The following is a 21,366-nucleotide window of genomic DNA, read 5'->3' on the forward strand; positions in this document are numbered from 1 at the left end:
AATAATCGACTTGTTAGATGTCTTATGGAAAATATTTATCGGGGAACGTTTTCGTTGAATGAGTAATGCTTTTCAAAAATGACTAGCCATACATTAAGAATGTATAGGAGTTTCTGAAAGTTTTTGACGTTTAGCACGACTTTGTTCCTCTATTTGTTCATAATGGAATATTTTGAGGGGAATTCGAGGTAGTCATTAGAAATTCTGATGGCAAAGAGGCTAGTAATTCTCACACCGAGACTAGTCAACCTCAAATTTTCGATAGTTACTCGTCTATATCAGCTGTTGCCGTTATTTTGCACCTGCCACAATTATTCTTTCTAAAGAAAAGTTTTTTCATGCTTAAAAATCCACAACTGAGAGTCCAGAACTATTGAAAACTTTCAAAAATTCTCAAAAATTGACTTAGATTCAATTCTTCGCCACCAATGACGGCGGAGCGCTTGCAACAGCAGCTTAACATTATCACCCGGAGCGAAAATGAGCGACATTCTCCAGATCTTACCAGGATCTGCGGAAAATTTATAATTACTATTGCCAATGAGCACGAACCGTTAGTAGCTTTAAGTACAAGGTGCTTTTTTCTGGAAAATATCTTTTTCCGCTCTCATGTTACCATAAAATTTTCTCTTTTTGTCATTAAATATATCTTTTTGTTAAATATATCTATCTTTTTGTTAAATGAATTGTATATTTTTAATATTCAGTCTCGTATCGGACATTTTAAAGCAGTAACTGGATGTACTTGCATTTCCAGATCTTTCCAGGATCTTCTCCAGATCTTTCCAATACAGTAGGACGGAGAATATGAAGAAAAAAAGAGATCACAGGAAAGAGGAATGGCACATTATTGACCTACGATCTCCGGCAGGAATCATTGGAGAAGAGTGTGTCATTTTGAGAAATCTGAATAATTTTTGCGGAAATGAGAGACAGATCAATGAATGAAAAGTTGCTGGCAATCCAAGAATTTGGAAAATCTACTCTGCAAGAAGGAAACGTGCATAAGAAGAGAGTTACTGAGCATCCGAGGAACACGACCGAAGTTCTAAGGAGAGAAGGTGTCTGATCTCATTGTACAAGCATTGCTCATTGATAAGAAGGTTGCCATACGTGCTCATGCGATAGTAGCATTCAAGATAAAAGGTTCAGCGGGAAGATTTTAATTCTTTAAGGATTAGGACAAGGTGTAACGTAACATACAGGTTGTGTGTTCTGTTTTTGTGCTTTTTCTCTTCGTTTTTTTTTCGTGAATTTCAATTATTTCAATCAACATCTAAGGTAGCAGTTATGAGTTCCATATTTATTACAATAGTTTCTTCATTGAAAACATCATTTTTTCGCGAGAAAAAACCTCAGCTTCGAGAAAAGGAAGTAGCCATGACCTGTTACAGAACCGAAGATTGAACCCAGATGTAGGTCAAAGATCATTCTCGCTCGTTTTACACGATTGGCATGCATAGAAGACGATAGCGATATTTGCACAAACAATATGACCAAGTTACAACCTCACAGCAAATTTATCTCGCTGGATACAAAAAAGAAACTCTGATCACAAGCAAAAAATTATTTAAAACAGTTAATTTGGGTATTTTTCCGTTGTAAAAACACAGGTGTGAAAAATTGTTTCCTAAAATAAATTTTGATTTTTACTTAGTAAGAAATTTAAAGAATTTAGGAATTTCTAGAAATAACTTCTCATTCATTTTAGTAGTTTATAAATAGTTAATCAATCAAAGTTCATTAACGATGATCTGAGAGGACTTTTCTGGAAGTTTTTAGAGCTGACGTGCTGTAAAAGCAAACAGCAGATTCATTATTCGAACAAGCCTAGAAATCGAGCTTTTCACAAAAGTAACATGGCTGAATTCCGTACATTTAATCTAATCATAATTAAATAAGTAGTATCTAAAAAAAAGAACACAATATTTTCCTTTTTCAGTAGAGCAAATATCGAAAAAAAGCGCTGAGCGAAAAAAAAACGTTCGCCGCAGTTCTAAAACGTTGTTCCGGACTAATCCTTTGCACTATTCCGTGATTATTTTCACAGTTTTTATGGCTCTTAATCGCAAAGAGATTTCAGATTAAATTAATGGATTATCAGATATAAAAGTAAACATTTCTGGTAGTACATTTTCTCAACTCGTCGAGGTCGAAAAAAAGTGTGCATTAAGGAAAGACACGGAAAAAAATGGAACCAGTGATAGAACTATGGACAAACGACAGCATCATTCGATCAAAATCCAGTATCGCCTATCGCAACAAATCAATAAACTGGTCAAATCATCTGTGGAAGAAAGTTGTGACAACCGATGTTAGTCCTCCTTACCAGCCTTGCTGAATAAGTTATTATTGTTTTTTGGATGAATTGATTTCAATATATAGGTAGAACCAATGGATAGAACTAGTTTTCAGTCTAGGGTGTTTTTTCACTTATGCTTCTAAAAATGCATATACTTTGTATTACTGTTATTTTTCGTACTGTTACCATCCAAATATTTCACATTCGAATTTCGTATACGTACGTAAGCAACGTTGTTGAGAGAATTCCACTTGAAAAAAAGAACGTGCAGAACTTTTTACTTTCCAAAACAGTCTAATTACATTTATGGTGAAATTAATTATTTATTAATTTTCTTCTCGGTATGCTTGCTTTTTCGAATTATTAGAGGATTTTTTAACAAGTAACATCGCCTACTTAAAATCCAATACAACCTAGCGTGACATAATTTCTTTTGAGAACGATTTTTTATGAAGAAAAGATAAGTTCCTTCCCCAATCATTTGTGTTATTTTCAGGATAGCACATTTCGCCTTTATAATTTGAAAGAGAAAATTGGTTTGTCCATAGAGGTGGTGCGATATGATGATTTTTGAAATATTAAGTCAGCGGAAAATCGAACAATTTAAGAATGGCTTTTACAAGCTATGAGAAAATGTTAATAATAAAGGCGAAGTCGCTGCATTATTTCTTCAAAAAATGATGAATAAATTATTCGAAATGGCTAGGCGGAAGCATAAGAAGTTTGGAGAGGAAAGAAATAAGAAACAGAAAAATCTTAAGAATTTTCATAGCCACTTCCAATAAGTGTGTTAGATGTTTCCCTGGAAAGCAAAATTAAACATGAATCACTTAAAAAGAGTTGGTTATGTTTTTAAATATTCTATTGCATGCAGAGTTGCTAAAAGCAACAAATAACGTCCATGAGAACAAAGCTCTTATCCGTTTTTCTATGGGACGGGGGAGGATTGAAAGCAAAATTGTTATCATTTAATAATGCCCAATGTTTTTCATCGTTTGACTAATCCCTTGGTAGGGATAGCAAATTCATCTGAATAAAATATTCTTATTTTCTGGATTTATTTGAGGTTGAAAAGCCTATCCAACGATAAATACAGCCACAGATCCTGTTCTCAAAGACCTGTACTTCTTATTAGCTGTCTTCACCTTTACTGCTACTCATATGTATTATGACTTAGTGATGAGAATTTCGAATGCTCCAGGACCAGGAAATTTTACATTCTTCAAAGACAATAAATTTTTACCACACTTTCTAAACTCTAGTTATCCAGGAAGAAAAAAATCCTGAATTGATACAGTAGTTACGTTTCGCAAATCACTGTATAGGCTATATTATACGAAGGATAAAGTCTGATGTCTTGTTTAGATCTACACCATGTTTTATTAAAGTGGGCCTTGATTAGTCGATTTTTCATCCGGAACACCAAAACAATGGATTTGTAACATTCGCCGCTGCCTAGGCGGTTACTCGTTCACAAACCTCAAACGATTCTGGATTGAAGTGGAACGGGATGGTGCATCCCATGCGGATTTTCTAAAGCCGATAACACTGCCCTTTTTATTGTGTGCATTAATAAATCACTTCAGGAGTAAAGAATCGAAAAATAAATAAATAACACCAGTGATCAATCAACTACCTACAAAAAAAGCGAAAACTATGATTATACAATGTAGATCCGACCAATTTCAAAAAAAAAAGCAAAGAAATCCTCCAACATATCGGAAAAGGACGAAGAATGACGATTATACGAGCAATACATACATTGACACATATACAGTATTACATTATTTAATGTTTTCCATGGAAAACCATCACAAATCTTCCATAAGTGTATTGCTCGTTACCATGGTTTCTCACTTTTTTTTCTATTTCATAGAAATCACGTTTTGTTACACGTATTTAATAGGTAACCTCAAAATTACGAAAAAAAAAAGAATATGTGAGAATATGAATACGCAAGATACCGTTCCTATCATTGATTGATTCCTACGATCGATTGATTCCGCTTACGATGTTGAAATATTAGGTCAGCTACCTACTTTTTTTACACCTTCACAATTTCATAGTTCCTTAATCATACGTCAGTAATTATCCGTCGATCTATCCACGGTGAGTGTCTATCACAGGGTACTATCCATAATGGGAGAGTTACATTTTCCTAGGACCAAAATCTGGAGGGCTGAGACTCAATGAACAACTTTTTGAGACATGAGTTCCATATAGTTTCCGATTTGAACAATTTTTCCTTCAGGAAATGCTTGAAAATCTGTAATAAGTAGTAGCCTAGTGAGGTCAGGTCCGGAAACTCAGGTGGATGAGGAAGCGTTCCTCAACTCGAGGATTCAAGTTGCCGTGTGGCCGCAGATATGGACAGAATGTATTGCACTCTATCGCTTAAAAATCTCCTTGCGGCCTGTTCTAGTTAATGATTTCAGTCGATAGTAGTTTGTAGGAGAAATATAAAGGTACATATGAATTTTTTTTTTTGGTTAGGCTGGGCGAACATTGTTTAGCGCCAAACAATACACGCTTAAAACTTTCTTTTCTCGGTGAACGTGAGATATTATAATGTGTACATTGTAATATGTGGATTTTTATAATATAATTACCGGCACTTATGTTTACAAGACCTGAACGATTACTGATGAGCAAAAAAAAAACCAGTAATATGTGCTCTTTTATATGAATTCGGCGATACTTATGTTTGCAAAGGCGACCGCCGCGCAACCAACCGTTCAACCGCGCGTGAAGCGTTACCCCGTTTGCAACCAAAATCATAACAAGAACTAAAGCTGCTTCTTTTCTACATTCGTCGTATGTGATTGTCCATAGCAGGGGACTGTGATTATACCAAACAAATGAAATAATTTCCTTTGCGGAATAAAATATGCTGAAAATGAATGCTATTTTTAGAAAAATCCATTATTATATGCAGTATTTTATGCATGAAGAGGATGTAACGTTCGGACTGCTTTTAAAAATCCGGGCGTGATTCTAATTATTCCTCTTTGTGGCTGAGAAAGATAATTATCAAATTTAACAGCAGCATACCTCAAAATTGAAGATCACACTCAATTCCACCTAAAGGTCCTCAAAAACGGCGCGTGAATCGAAGTGTGAGCGATCGAATTTCCCTACGAGGCACTTAGTAACATTCCACATCTGCGAGAATGTAGGCGTACACGACGCATCTGTCGACGAGCGGACAACCAATGTTGACACTTCCTCGATCGGTGGAAGACGCAACGCGTACGCTCACATACGTGAAATACGTTACTAAGTATCTTGTACAGGTTCAGGCAAATGAAACGGAAAGGAGTTCCAGGTTGGAACGAAACACATCAAAGGAAAGGAGATAGACGAATAGTTATTCCCAACAGAATGGTTCAACTCCCCACACATCCCGCCGAACCATGGATCATAATCACACAATCTTCACTCCTCTTCAGAGTTGTTAGCGGAGGTCAGTCTGATTTCGTCCCTGGCTGCCCATCACCCAGGTCACCTTACCTGTGAGTGTGCGATTACTTGTTGAGAGAAACCCTTAAGGCTAGGACATACCGCAACAACCCTCATAGAACTGCTTCAAAAACTGCAGCTGAACATTTCTGTTGAGACTGCGGTCATTCCAGCAGTTCAGCTTCGATCTGCCTTTCGCAACTTGCTTGCAACCAAGGCTCAAAGGTTCCAAGAGGTGAATGATGATCATTTTCATTATCTCTAATAAGCAGGTTTTCTAAGATTTTTTTTCAAGCTATCTCCTTTTCTTTGATGTGTTTCTTTGTAATCCGGAAATCTTTTCCCCGGACCACTTTTATTTGCCCCATCCCGCAGAAAAATTCGATCTACGAGGCAGTTTTCCACGCCGTTTTCAGAGCAGTTCGCGAAAATTGAGCGTTTTCGCACTCATACTCGTGATCATCGTTTTTTCGCGGGGACATCCTAACATTGCCAATTTCATGATTTCCTGCCTTTAGCAGTTCAAAGTAAGTGTATCGCGAAATTGAAGTGGTACAGGAATCCCAGGCAAAGTTAGAGTCTGGATTGTAGATTACGGAAACGAGCGTGTCTTCATTTATCATCCCCTAATAGTCGTAGAAAAAACGGCGAGGAAGACGGCGTTCTTTCCTACGAAGTCAGTCGCAGCGCGCCACCCTTGTGCACGCGCCGCGTCTACGAGCGAACGGTCGAAAATCAATTAGGTCTCCTCACCACTCTTTTCACGTAGACCCAACTAGAAGGCTGCTGAGGAGACCGGACGTGGACATAGAGGGCGTCCTAACGTACCTTGTAGAAACTAAAGCGGATGGCACACCATCTTTCAGGGTGATTAAAAAGAATTGAGCGGAACCATCTAAACCTAATCTTAATCTACAACCCAAACTCCACGTTTTCAATAGAGTTTCCGCACCACTTCAATTTCCTGATGCTCTGCCTTTAATGAATTGTGTTGTCTGCTCCTAGAAGGAAATCTCCATTCAATAGAATATTTATTATTACGTTATTATAAACAGTTTACTGTAGCTATTCTCGACTTATCAACTGCAATACGGGATCAGGTTGTGCACCGGCTATTTGTCTACAGCTCTTGGGTAACGCTTCAAAATGACCGGCAACCGCATGCCAATCGGAAATGTCGGTGGCATGCCAATGAACGAACGATCGTACCAAATTCACAGTTTTCTGAGCCATTTCCGATGAACAAACCTTAAACAGCCGTTTTCTGACTTTTTTAATCGATCTATATCGATCGATAGACGTACCTCATCAACTATTGGCACCATGCATTGAAGATAACATGTTTGAAACGAGCACAACATGCCAAGCTCCTTCTCGTATCCACTAATATCAGAAGAGGAGAAGACCTTAAATCTTGGCTGTTCAATCGCTCAACCAGTCGATAAATCGATTTCTATGGTCACCTGGTTCATCCCATTATCCTTTTGTTCGTGATTAGCTCGTACAACCTCGTCATGGCACTGATGATCGCACTGAAATTAAGAAATTCTTTTTTCAAAAAACGATGGAACCTTGGCACCTAGGATTCGGAAAAGCAAAAAAAATGGGAAAAAATCCTCAAGAGATCCTCAACTCTAAACTCACCTTCAAAAATGTGATTGGCTCAGCATCTGCTAAACATTGCCGTACCTCGGTGAAATGTGTGCGTTTAAAGGAACAAATAAAATTTGACGGTGAGAATACCGTATCAGCTGACTGCAAAAATGAACTGGCTCAGAAACTCATTGTAAAAGGGAAAGAACTGTAAAGTACCAACTTACTGTATCTTTACATTGTTCCACATAGCATTTAGTACGTTGCTCGGCAAGTTTACAGTATAGTAAAAATGTAGTATAATCCAATACAAGAGGATGGAATGGGAAATCATAAAATATCGTCGCTGACATATTGAAACTATACTCGAAATCATGTTGAAACTTAGCATTACATTTCTGAAAATCAATAACCGTTAATCAGCTTGAGATCAAAAAAAGTTGATTTTTGAGAGAATTTCACAACCAAATAAATAATTTCTTAGTTCGTTCGGGAAAGAAATATTCATCCACATAATAATTCTTGTTTTCTTGAAAATTAATAATAAACTAAATTAGAAATTACTAAAATAATAACATCATTTTGGTGTTATGACCGTCAATTTTAACACAAAATAGCAATCCATTATTATTCTCAAGATCTTAGGGTCTAGATACCGATTTTGTAGATTCATGTCTAGGTGGTGACCTTCTGCTAAAGATAGAGTGTGGAAAAAATCACTAGGTCTAATTTTGGCAAGGTTCCTTGAGAAGTAAACATAGATTTCTACCTCTATGTACTTCTTCCAAACAATTTTATCGAAAATATCTGGAACAAAACAAATCCCATGGATCTCCTTACTTTTAGAACCTGGAACTTCCTGTAGAAATATTCCTAACTGTCTGTAGATGTAATTGTTCGTAAAGAATCGTGTTGTTTTGGGTGTATCGCCGTAGGGCATCATGAGAATAGTTTTGATTTATGTGTGTTGAAAATCTCCAAAAAGGAAAAAACAACTAGAAAACAACTACGAAGAAATAGGAAAAAACGGAACAAATAATCTCCAAGTCCTCTCTTCTTGAAACCTTGGCATTTGGTGTTTTGTTTTTATGTTTTCTTGTTATGTCAATGAGGTTTAGGTGAAATTTTTTTATTGGCCTGACGTTTCGACAAACTCGTCTTTGTCAAAGGCCTGAAAATGGTTCGAGGTCTTTGATACCATGCATATCCCATCAAACTCCTCCTCTCTCCTCGCCAACCTCCGATATTGTTCCAAGTACACTACGCAAGACCTTAAAAGGAAAACAACTGACCAGTTTCACCGACTAGCGGGGTTGGTAAACCACCGCGTTCTTAAAGACTGTCACTAAGGCGAATGAGATCTACGCACTGTGCAGTATCCTTAAGTACTGGTGTCTGGATAAAGTTAAGGAACTGCATGTGGGGCAATCTTATAGCTCACAGAGTGTTACGAACGGCAAGAAGTCATTGGTGATTGATAAGCACTCATTTTTGTTATTCATAGACGGATTTCTGACGGAAATCCAGAACGCTTCCAAAGCCTTCCTAGCAGATATTTCTCTCTCGTGCGCTTATATCGTACATTTTACTTCAAACTCATTTCCATCATGTTTCTCATTTTTGTGGCGCCCTAACGGTGTCCACTGAGTAAATAGGTTACAGTATTGTGAAAGTGAAGTGTTCATGCAAAAAGTGCACAATGTGCCCGAACCGACTGCCTCGCGTCCGCAACGCATCCGCAACGCATGTCGGTCGGTAGTGCGCTCTCTTTCTGCATTCCCCTAATAGGATGTAAATCGCGGTGCTCCAGGTGAAAATAAATATCGATGTGTGCACTTTTTAGGCTTGACAGAAAGTCTTGTCACCATTTGTCAATTTTTCTGCTTTATTTTTTTTTACTCAGATTACAATAGAAATTGATCAATAATGTAATCACCACTATTAATTACAACTGTGTCTAATGGGCAGGTCAACGATCCCTTTCTCCCTGAGTACTGAGGAGAATCTTCGAGAATGTTCTACAACTACAACATGGCGCAACATGGGTTCCGTCAAAAAAAATGGAAAGTTCTGGAAATTTCAAAACATGGGTGACAAGACTTTCTGTCCAGCCTAATATAACGATCCGAACTGAGTACGGTACGTGATGTCCATCGATTGTGTGTGTTCACAAATTAGCTCTAATATCTCGATCAAGCATTTTTTTGGATGAAACGATTGCAGAAAGGATTTATGACGTCATAGTGGCTTCGAAACCATTTGCTCGTCCAAACACGATACGCTTAGCCGAAACAATACGAGTCCGGACGAAATATCGCTGAATCATCGTTTGGAACTGGATCAACTCCCATTGTTTCCGGATCTCAATACGATTTTCATCATTAGCGGTCATTTTGTGGTTTAAAACTCGAATATGGTCATTCAATCAATGTGACTCTACACAGTGTTAGAAGATCCTAGAAATTTTCAATATATAGAGAAGTTACTGAATGAATAAAGAATCTGAATAAAGATAATAAAGATAAATAATGAATAAAGATCTTCGATGAATAAGGAAAAAAAGCTAGGCAAAGATTGTGCCACTTTGTTCCCCGTTTTTTTTCCTAACGATGTGTTCGTGAGGAAAAAAAACGTGTCGTTGAATCGAGGGGACAGAAACCACGATTTTCAGCTTGATGCTTACGTTTTTGACTGAACGAGAGAACAGCTACGCATATTTATAAACCGCAGTATAGTTTTTTTTATTTCATATTTATATTATAATTTTTGATGGATGATAGCACTCTAGTGCGATTAATAAATTAACAAACTTTAATATCTTGCCCCAAAATCATGACGATGCATGATTTTTGACATTACCAGTAGCCGTGTTTAGTTTTTAAAGGATAATTTCTAGATTATTGTAGCTGATATTTTTTACAGCTTCAGAGAACGGCCCTAGAAATTTCCATGTATCACAAATATTTCGCTCCCCTACGAAATTCTTACTAGCCAGAGTTTCTAGCTGCACTAACCTGAAAACAGTCAGCATCAGTGCCGTTAACATCTGAAACGTACATAAAATCTCGTTTCCATCGATATGCAACGGATAACGACAGGAGGCAGAGAAGACAAGCAACGACTTCTAACCGAAGAATCATTCTAAAAACATAAATAATTTTTCTGAGAAGGAGTAGATATCGAATAAGCGAAATTGTTCAGAAAAATTTGCAGACATCACCCCATGAATCTGAGGTGGTACGGATTTCAGGTGGAGTATTCGTATACGGGATCGTAGATTATGGAGAGAAGGGTGGTTCCGTCCATTTCTTCCTAATTGCCATAAAAAACGGCTCAGAAGATACGGCTTCGAGCAATCCGGCGCGCTATTTCCTACAACGAGTTCGATTGGAGCGCGCTAGTCTTGTGCACGCGTCGCATCTTCCGGAGCGTTTCTTACGGCAAGGAAGAAATGGACGGAATTACCCTCTTTCCATAATCTACTGATACGTATAAAAATACTCCACCTGAAATCCGTATCACCTCAGCTTCGTGGGGTGATTCCTTTAAGTGCAGAAATTTTGCTTTGACTCGGACATGATGGGGATTCCTTCCTTAACTTACCAATGATGTATGTGAGTAAACAAATGTGAAAGTAGATAAATAAAAAATTGACTGAACACAACAGAATAAGAGATCGAACATCAGAAAGTCAAAACGAAAAAACTTCCGATTTATCTTTTCGAGACCACCAAGAAATTTCGGGAACTGGTTTTCGGGAATTTTGTTGCATACTCTCTGGAAGTTTCACATTTTTGTAAATGGATTATATCGGTTGATCAGTATATTCTCTGTTAGTTGTGGTAAATGCGACATCGGTGACCACTAAGACATGTTTACTACTTAACATATACCAGTAGGTCACAAATCACAACGCAAAGAAGAGTCACAGGCCATGGTCTTTTTCGGCGAATTAAATCAAAAAGATATAGATCAAAAAAAGAACAGGAAGTAAAAGGATTAAAGATGAGCGCAAATGGCTCTCAGAAGTATGAATAGCATGAGCAGCATGACCGAAGCCTTGAGTAAGTTTTATTGAGAAAGTTCAAAGAACTAGAACGTCTTAACCAACAAAGTTTTCTAGTAGACCAAAATTTATAAGAAATATGCGTGGCCCACGGGTTTCAGTCATAAGGAATCACAATGAATTAATTTATTTAATGATAGATTATCTTTCTAGTAGAAACAATCGAATTCTTCCAACGAAAATGTGGAACAGAATCGGGATGAGATTTCAAATATTCTATTCTGATAAACAAAATATCAGCAGCAAATTAGAAATAACCGTTAAGGGAGGCGTGTCGATGTGAATCGTATCCAGCGGCTGCACAGTGGACATTCTGACGTCACACTTTCACCTTCAAATAGCGATTCGGATGCGATAACACGCACTTCACAAAGAACACGCATTAACCACATCCTCGAGAATACCCGAACTGACGTATTCGGCCGAGGATGTCCGATTAATGTAGCTACTAACCCGACCACGGAAACTGTTAACATTCACAATGCAAACTTTCTTTGTGGAACTGAAAAAGCTTGGAAGTTGACGGGAATATTTGGATCGTATCTATCTACAGCATAGATCAGCTGCTTTCCGTTACGCGTATTTGGGTCACTGAAGGAACTTGTGACGTTGCATTGCAGTGTCACAAATATTCAAAGATTTTTGTTCTTAGATGTCAGATCATATGAAACATACAAAATATTGAACAAATAATTCCCGCTTTCTCATCCTGGAACTCCTCAACGAACTCTAGTCTCTGGAAATCCATAATAAACTCCATTTTGATAACCTCCACGGCCCTTGTGGCACAAAATTGTACTCCTAATTTGAATTTAAGACCACCTAAGAGTATCGAAAAACATGCTACGCCCATACCTTGGAAAAGAAAGGTTTTCATCAACGTTTGATTAGGTTTCCAAATATTCTCCAATGTCAAAATCGTCCCGCTCTTCCTGACTTTAATAGAATATTGTATGCTGAAAGGGAGTTGAAAATAACACAGGAACGCACTGACCACTTCAAATTCACCAAATTAGAAATCTGTTTCACGCACAAAAATTGAGAGCAACAAGTTCGCAAGTTTTTCCGAATGAAATTTTTGTTTATCACGGAAGTGTGGAGATGGGGTCTATAACTACCGCTTCAAGTATTTCTATTGCTTCAATGACATTTGATGATTTTTCGACAGTCTTGGTAACTATAAAACAGGAAGGTGCTAGTCGTTCCACTGATCCCATCTAACATCAAGTATCTTACAGAAAAATGCGGAAATTGTCGTCTTGTTGCACTCGCTAAGTCCCACAAAAAAACCTCCGAACTTTAGAGCCATTTTTTTTCTTAACGATCACAAAAAAACCACATCTCACATTCGCAGAAAATTTATCTACTTCATCGGGAAGCTCACAGAAAACAAATCGAGAAAAATCATAAGTAATGTCAAAAAGAACGATCAAAATAATAATAATTAGAAAAAGTAACCGTTTACATAAATTACGCAGTGTTGACAGCTGCCATAGAAATGAGATGCATACGAAAATGATGTTCTTTCATTGCTCTTCTGCGTAGGTGTCATTTTCAACGCCTCCCTCGAGTTCGCCCTCATCATCAGCGGTTGCTTCCTGGTATTGCTGATATTCCGATACGAGATCGTTCATGTTCGACTCAGCTTCCGTAAATTCCATCTCGTCCATTCCCTCACCGGTGTACCAGTGCAAGAACGCCTTACGGCGGAACATTGCTGCAAATATGGTATAATAGTTTACGAAAATACGAGTACGGTCAAACTAACAAGGAAAAGACCGCTAACCAGTGAACTGCTCAGAGATCCGCTTGAAAAGCTCCTGAATAGCTGTCGAGTTTCCAACAAACGTAGCTGCCATCTTCAAACCGCGTGGGGGAATGTCGCACACTGCTGTTTTCACATTGTTCGGGATCCATTCAACAAAGTATGACGAATTTTTGTTCTGCACCGACATCATCTGATCGTCGACCTCCTGGAAAACAACCGTGAATCTTGCATCATCATGCATCTAACCGAAAAGTGTTCGCTATTCAAAAACTCACGCGCATGCTCATTCGTCCACGGAACATAGCGGCAACGGTCAAGTACCGCCCGTGACGAGGATCGCAGGCGGCCATCATGTTCTTTGCATCGAACATCTGCAACAATAAAAATTGTAAGGAACCAAGTACGTGGCCGAATCAACAGTAATTACACACTTGTTGAGTGAGTTCCGCAACAGTAAGTGCACGATAGGCTTGCGCACCCTTAGCCGATAACGGCGCAAATCCTGGCATAAAGAAGTGGAGTCGTGGGAATGGTACCATGTTGACAGCCAGCTTTCGAAGATCGGCGTTTAGTTGGCCAGGGAAGCGCAAGCACGTTGTTACACCCGACATAGTTACGGATACTGAAGAGAAAACAATTAACCAAAGCATAGTCACGGTAAATCGCAGCTTTTACAGCACGACCTCTTTCTGCCTCTACTTCTGAAACTTTTGCACTGAGTCTGAATGTTAATATCAAATATGTATTCTAATTCTCAGCACTACTTCTGCAAAAAGCAAAGCCTAGAAAAAATTATTATTATTATTATTATTATTATTATTATTATTAAATGCATGCAATTCTTCATAAATTATCAAACACTTTCTGCTTCCACATGAACTGAGCGCAGATTCTTTTTTTAATGTTCAGCCATCGAAAACTCTAGAAAATCATACATTATTTAAAGTCCTATTAAATTACGTCTTAAAAATTTATTAAATATTTGCCGGAAATGGAACAACTGGGAATCGTTCACTACAGTGGTGATCAAGAAGGATGATGTGTTCAAATACTGTTTCCTCACAACCACACTGTTAAGGGAGAATTTCCGAAAAACTTATCCCGCCCTCTAAATAAATCGAACTCCTCCCTGCCTTCACCCTAACGCACAGCAGTCCAGTCCAAACCAGCAGTGAGCGATTTGAGGGCATTTTCATTTCATTCTGTGCATGACACTGGTCTCTGGAACAACGCGAATGCAGCATAAAAAGACTCATGCTCAGATCGATTCGCTAAGAATGGCCTATTCCATCTTTGGCCACATGGCTCGTTGTTTCGTTAAATTGATGGCCGGGTGACAGCTGGACGTCCACATCAATAGTGAGCTAGTCAACTTACACAAAAATTTAAGAAATTTTCAGTCACGGTTTTCTACTGCTTTCTCGAAAAATGAGTGTAAGAAGCATTGTATGGTACCATCAAAGAATCACGGGAGTATTCGCTTTCAGAAACAAACGATTTTTCCGTGTACTTTTGCAGAGACATTTGATACGTCGCTTTTCAATGACTCAGCAGACACAGCTTTGTGCAACAAGGATGAAGAAAAATAACGGAAGACAACAATTCTTTTTTTTCAGGTTTGTTATTTCCTAACTATAATTGAAAAGAGACCTCATTCTGGTAGTGTTCATGCACAAACAAGGCATTAAGGCAACAACTTCTCATCGCACTTCAGCTTCCCTTCACTTTAAGACCCTAGATATGCAACGGTCAATAGAAGCTACCATAAACGGTCCCACTCCTTCACCCCAACACAATGAGGTCATCTGCATGCATCCCTTTCATCTTGAAGCAAAGCATTGTTCATGAATTCATGGGTCTTCATTTCCTCAGGGGCTATTGCGAAATTCGCCCTGACATATGTGAGTCATTTCAGTTCGTGGTAGAGTCCGCTCGTCATTGGAAAACGGACCACGCAATTGTGGCCGCGACTCTGTTGGCCGCTTCAACGATAATTGCAGTCACAGGACATTAAATAACGCAGCAAAACCTTATCAATTACTTCCACTTCCACTATTTCCACTAATAACAACGAAAACTGACCGAGATGGTTAAGATCTCCATAAGTAGGATTCGTGAGCTTAAGGGTTCGGAAACAGATGTCATAGAGAGCCTCATTATCAATGCAGAATGTCTCGTCAGTGTTCTCGACAAGCTGGTGAACGGACAAGGTAGCATTGTAAGGCTCCACAACGGTATCAGAAACCTATAAAAAAATTCGTCCACTATATATAAATGAACAGAAAACAAAACGGTTTTCATGAAGTGAACATGGGGCGAAAAGAACCCTATTTATTTAGAATTTCAAAGGAATACAGTCATTTAAAATAGCGATAATCGTGTATTGTTTTTAAAAAAAAACTGACAACTTGTATAATATTTGCATAAATATAGTACTGTGACACATCCGCCACGCTTAATGAAGAACACTGTCTGCCTACCAAATGTAATCAAAACGCTTTAGCCATCCAAAAGTTGAATAACAAAGTTTCAATACGGTCGATAAAATTCAAATATACATAGGTTTGGATGTAGCAGCGAAACACAACCAACCTTCGGAGAAGGGACGACTGAGAACGACGACATGATTCGATCAGGATACTCCTCGCGGATCTTGGCAATTAGAAGTGTGCCCATCCCTGATCCTGTCCCACCACCGAGTGAATGTGTGAGTTGGAAGCCCTGTGAAAATACACTTACGATTATTCAAGTTGTAAGATGAAAATGTTCAAGCCTTACCTGAAGGCAGTCGCATCCTTCAGCTTCTTTGCGGACCACATCCAGAACATTGTCGACAAGTTCTGCTCCTTCGGTATAATGACCCTTTGCCCAGTTGTTTCCGGCTCCGGACTGCCCAAACACAAAGTTATCAGGGCGGAACAAGGCTCCAAACGGTCCAGAACGGACTGAATCCATTGTTCCTGGCTCAAGATCGACCAACACGGCACGAGGAACGTACTTGCCTCCTGAGAAACAGCGTAACTAATAAATCCAAGGACTACACATGTGAGTTAAACACTTACCATTAGCCTCGTTGTAATAAACGTTGATTCTCTCTAGCTGAAGGTCCGTTTCTCCCTTATACGTTCCATCGGGTTGAATGCCGTGCTCGTCGGAGATAACCTCCCAGAACTGAAATTCAAAACATTGTGTATACAGTGAGATACCAGACCAATGACGCAGCTTACACTTTTGGCGCACATTATTTCAAGGACATATTGCATGCAAAGACGGTTGAACACAGTTTTTGTCAGCAGCTGCGTCAATAAATCCTTCTTATCGAAGTTATGGGCCATAGCACATCTTCTAACGTTTTTTGAAGCACCAATTAGTATTCCACATAAACTCTTATTTTCTTACTTTACATAACTTAACCCTTCCTTTTCAGAAATATTTTCTGCGCAATGTTATCCCTGCACACTCACAGGATACTATCTCATCTCTCAGATAGAGCAGCAAGAATTTATAGCTCAAAAAAGTCTTCCTAGAATCAACATGACTTTTCTTTCTTCAGGATTAGGAAGCACAGATCTGATAGCTGCACTGCTTTTCCGCTAAAAAGACGAAGGAATGTTTATTTCAGAGAGGTTTCCAAAGGAATTCCCAGAGTAGCAAAACACGCACTGCAAAATAACGAAAAGGGAACGAATCCCAAGACATAACCGGTTAGAGATGCTCTTGCCCTTTGACAAATTGAGAGGATTGGAGGCCATGGCCATGGGTTGCAAAAGTAGAGAAAACGACATATTATTTCCCTTCCCGAGCATGCGGCTTAGTTGTGACGGAAGTTTCTTTTTGTTCTCTCATCCTGTTATAGCCTAGTCCTCTGCCACATCTTTGGAGCGCAGCATTTATCATATCAGTGTACAGCGCAGCGAGCCAGCGCTCCTTAGTGAAATGTAACTATGTGGAATGATAAAATAGATGAGAAATACAATTCAATATTGTTTCATTGGAAACGCTGAAAAAGTAACGCACAACAATAAAGTTCAACCATATGAATTTCCCGCCTCGCTCACGCAATTTTGCACCAACTTGTCGAAATGAGCCGTTCCATGGATTTGTTGTCTCTACTGTCTTCTCTATGGAGATATGAGGAGAAGCTACTATGAACTGAGATATCCAGCTAATCATAAAAACGCTATCAACAAGCAAATACCACGCGGAGTGTGGTTCCACCTGTTTCTTTCTCAAAACTCATCAGATCTCACCTTCGCTCCAATCTGGTTACCGCACTGACCGGCTTGAACATGAACGATCTCACGCATCTTGTTTGGAGGTTGGTGTCACCGACGACGAGACTGAAATGAGGTCGTTTCAAGGATGACCGCGAGTCGTGCACGCGACGCTTCAACGCAACGCGAAGAAAGAACGAATCACGACAGCAGGAAGGCGGGGAATGGGTGGAGCGTACCAATCAGACAAAAAGGGGGACGGGCTTCCCGCACTTTTTTACCCAGCGGCGGTAATTTCAAATTGCCGCACTGAACACGGCCATCTCTTCGAAATGCACGCTTTTTCTTCGGCTGCTGATTCGGGTTTCACGGGCAGCCTTATGCACCGCCCGTAGGGTGACTTGTGCGATGCTCGAGTAGGAACTAGGTCACGTACACCACATCTGACCAGAAAGTCCAATAGGAATCGAATAAATTCTGAAACTACGTGGGAAATGACGAATGGCGTTCGGAGCTGCCAAAGATGGATTGGGACTTGAAGGAAAGACTCGTAGTGGGAGAGAAGTCAAGATGCTATCAGATAACGAAGCACAAAGTCAGCAAAAGAAGCCCAGCACTACTTTAGATAAACGTGCAACCAAAATAATGTACCTTTTAGAAGAAAAAAAGTTCTAGAAATGAAAGATAAGTCTTCGGATTATGGCAAGACAAAAAAGAAAGGAAAAGTGCTATGAGCTTATAATGTTAGTAATTAGTTTAATGATAACATACGACGAAAACCTATCCGCGGACATCAGAGAATTAGGCTCGTGTAGCGGGTTCATCTATTTCCTCTTATTAACTCTATTAGAAAGACAAAGTGGACAAATTGCTTCAAAAACCCTTCAAAAACCCAAAAACCTTCTAGATTGATAAAACTGACACCAACTTTGTGTTCGTTTGGTTTCTGAATTTCAGCTTTAAATGAACACATTCTCGATTCCATTGACATCAAATAGTGCAATTAAATGCAAAACAAAAGTACTTTCATTGGATTATGTAGCGGATATACATTGTTTATTCAGGAGAATTAATGTGACTACATCTAAAATGCAATTTCTAGCGAACCGATGCCGACTAGAATAGAATATGAACACAGATTTGATTGCGAGAGATAGAATCCGAGTCTATTCACTACGAAAACGGCGGGGAAAAAATAGTAGAATACTGTATGGAATGTACAATCATTGCTGCTACTAGGCGTGAATCAACATTATGAAAGTATTGCATCCAGCAGAAAGTTTTCAGAAGCGGTTCTTCAAAACATTTCCTTCGTTAGAAAAAATTAAGAAGTTCGAGTTCTTCATAGTCATTAAAGGGACTGACCGTTCTGCTTTTGTAACTTACTGGGTTAAAAACCATCTTTTCACAATTTCACGACCGCCTTCTTTGCAAAGAAAAAAACTCGCCTGTACTAGCTAATGAAGTTGTGAGAAGTCAACGATAAAGCAGAATGTGACTATTATATCACATGAACCAAAGTTCGGAGGTAAAGAGAGATAGAATAAATAGTTATTCAGGAACTGACTTCTTCAAGGACATAGGGTTCGGAGAATCCAAAATGCAGCAATAAATGTGTTGAATACAACAGTTTCTGATGTTCTTGCGAGCAATGAAGAAATAAAACTGAGATGGTTGCATTCGAGTTGAGGACGTACTTCTTTTAAAAGAAATTCTTGGAAGACAACAACGAGAAAAAAATCGGTGTTCGCGTCTGAACGAACGCGATGACAGAACGATCTCATCGTAAAGTAAGTTTACTACAGCGAAATGCGTAATATGTAATATCGAATGATCGTGAAGTGTACAGAGTGGCGCCGCTCGGCTCGACTGACTCACCCAACGCTGCCGACTCGGCGGCGGCGGCGGCGACAGAGTGTGCGGCGTTGGTCACTCCTACCACGATCGACCTCCGACCCTCATCCTCACTCACTCGCACAGCACAGCACAGACACTCCGCAATTCCTTGACATATTCGTCTAACGACACAAATTTCGGCAGAAAATTCAGCACATGTGGAAATGAGAAATATCCTAGATCCTTGGAAATGAAATAGGACTAAGCAAAACTCTTGTGTTCTAGAGCGACAAAAAATATTGAAAACCAGTACGTGAAACACAATTTGTAACAATCATGTACACATTTTAAGGCAACGTAATAAACAACATAATGAGCTCTTCTACTCCCTAGTGAAAACAAAGAAAGGAAGAAAGAAAAAAAGAATAAAAGAACCACAAATAAATGTCATAAATAGACCATCATTTTGGACTTCGTAATAAAATCTCTTGGACAACACAGAATTGTCTACAGAAAGTTTACCCAAATTTACCACAATACAAAAGTGGTGATGGGGCATAACATTACAGAGATCCCGGAGCTTTAAACTCAAAATAAGATTTAGTAGAACTCTGTGTGCTACGGCTTCAATATATGCGGAAAAAACAATGTAAAGAACATACCTGGAATACATATAAACATTCTTAGTCAACGTAATAAAGAATATAATCAGCTCTGCAAAGAATTTAAAAAAAAAAACAAGAAAAAGAACGAAAAAAATTACCATAAACAGGCCATCACTAGAACGGCCTAATAAAATCCGACGAACAACATAGTATTCTTCATAGAAATGTGCAAATTTACAAATACGGTAAGAGTATTGGGAAAGTGACCTGTTCATGTAAACAACTCTCTTCTATATATCGATGTGTGATGGAAAAATCATAAGATGGCGCATTTGTTGAGCACTAATTGGTAAAATTGGGTGAAAATGACAACTGTTTGGTAATATTCAATATTTTAACAGCAACTGTCACATTCGGTGAATGACTCGACCTGCAAAGTGCGGACCGAATGACGATGAAAAAGAAAGAAAACTGACTTATTTGATTGCATCATCAAGGTGAATATCTGGTATCTAAAAAATAATAACATTAACGATGACAGAAACTAAGAAACTTCAGTGATAAGTGGGGGATTTCCAAGAATTAAACTTTTGAAATATTTACAGAGGTAGAGAAGAAAATTACGACGGTTCCTTATTAATAGATGGAATGAAAAAGAACGATTCACTTTCTCAGTCGAGTTGAATAATCTAATTCTTGTTTCATTCAGTGTTTCTTCAGTAGTTTGAATTAAATAAGAAATAAATGAATGAACGATTTTTTTAGAATGAAGAAGAAATAAGAAAAGCCGAATATTATGATATATTCAATGAATAATCGATTAAAATACGGTCTTAGCCACTAGGTGTGGTATTAATCGACACAGTATTGTTCTGTGTCAAGTGCAAAGAATAGGAATTTAAGGGTCACTGGCAATAAACAAATAAATAAATGGAAAAGCTGCAAAAAACGCTGACAGTCGAGAAACAACGGTCACCCTAAGCCTAGTACTGCATGGAGGATTTCTTCACGTTTCCTGGTATTTCCTTTATTTTATCTGTGAAAGAATCAAGAGCGCAATAAATGGGGTGGGGTGTGGTGTGGGTGTGTGCGCCCACCTCGGCACACCGGCTAAGATCGAAAAATTTACAATAGACAATAATACAAAAATGGAAACCAGGTAATTAAAACAAAATTTACGCAATGAGAGATCTCAACCTATTTTTAGATTGGCAGTACTAGCAGGGGAATTCATGCGTACCCGAACAACCTGACACGCTATTTTAAATGTATTTTTCCGAGCGCTCTTTAAATTTATGTTCTCTGGATTCGGTACAAAAAAGCAGTGCTACTAATACCAATCTTGGCCGATTTCAGGCCAACCTCGTTCTTATGTTTACCCATATTTAGCAACTATGGAAGGTCACGGAATGCCCTATTTATAACTTTTACGAAGGAAGCACTTGTGATCCGATTTCTTGTAGATAAAATGGTTTCCCTGTACCTCACACAGGTTCATTTAAAAACCTTCAACATATCTAAAG

General features: G+C 38.7%; 2 protein-coding genes across 3 annotated transcripts; both read right to left on the reverse strand.

The window, feature by feature from the left end:
• Window positions 1–6,826: 6,826 nt before the first annotated feature.
• Window positions 6,827–10,494, reverse strand: RB195_020557 (uncharacterized protein; the record flags this gene model as incomplete). 2 transcript variants are annotated; one of them, XM_064188913.1, is made up of 6 exons in its annotated part: window positions 6,827–7,009; window positions 7,066–7,167; window positions 7,225–7,293; window positions 7,406–7,516; window positions 7,582–7,752; window positions 10,369–10,494. In XM_064188913.1, 6 exons carry the CDS (start codon window positions 10,492–10,494, stop codon window positions 6,827–6,829), a joined length of 762 nt encoding a protein of 253 aa, XP_064044794.1. The 2 variants fall into 2 exon arrangements, with proteins under 2 accessions (XP_064044794.1, XP_064044795.1); XM_064188914.1 differs by lacking the exon at window positions 10,369–10,494 and having other exon boundaries at window positions 7,582–7,707.
• A 2,452-nt stretch (window positions 10,495–12,946) lies between these two features.
• RB195_020558 (uncharacterized protein) lies at window positions 12,947–17,495 on the reverse strand (the record flags this gene model as incomplete). The annotated part of the gene is made up of 9 exons (XM_013444242.2): window positions 12,947–13,137; window positions 13,207–13,393; window positions 13,464–13,559; window positions 13,620–13,810; window positions 15,271–15,433; window positions 15,781–15,909; window positions 15,967–16,193; window positions 16,251–16,359; window positions 17,439–17,495. The coding sequence occupies 9 exons, from the start codon at window positions 17,493–17,495 to the stop codon at window positions 12,947–12,949; spliced, it is 1,350 nt and encodes a 449-aa protein (XP_013299696.1).
• Between the last annotated feature and the right edge of the window lie 3,871 nt (window positions 17,496–21,366).

Source organism: Necator americanus, chromosome II (assembly GCF_031761385.1).
Source record: "Necator americanus strain Aroian chromosome II, whole genome shotgun sequence".
NCBI lineage: Eukaryota > Metazoa > Nematoda > Chromadorea > Rhabditida > Ancylostomatidae > Necator > Necator americanus.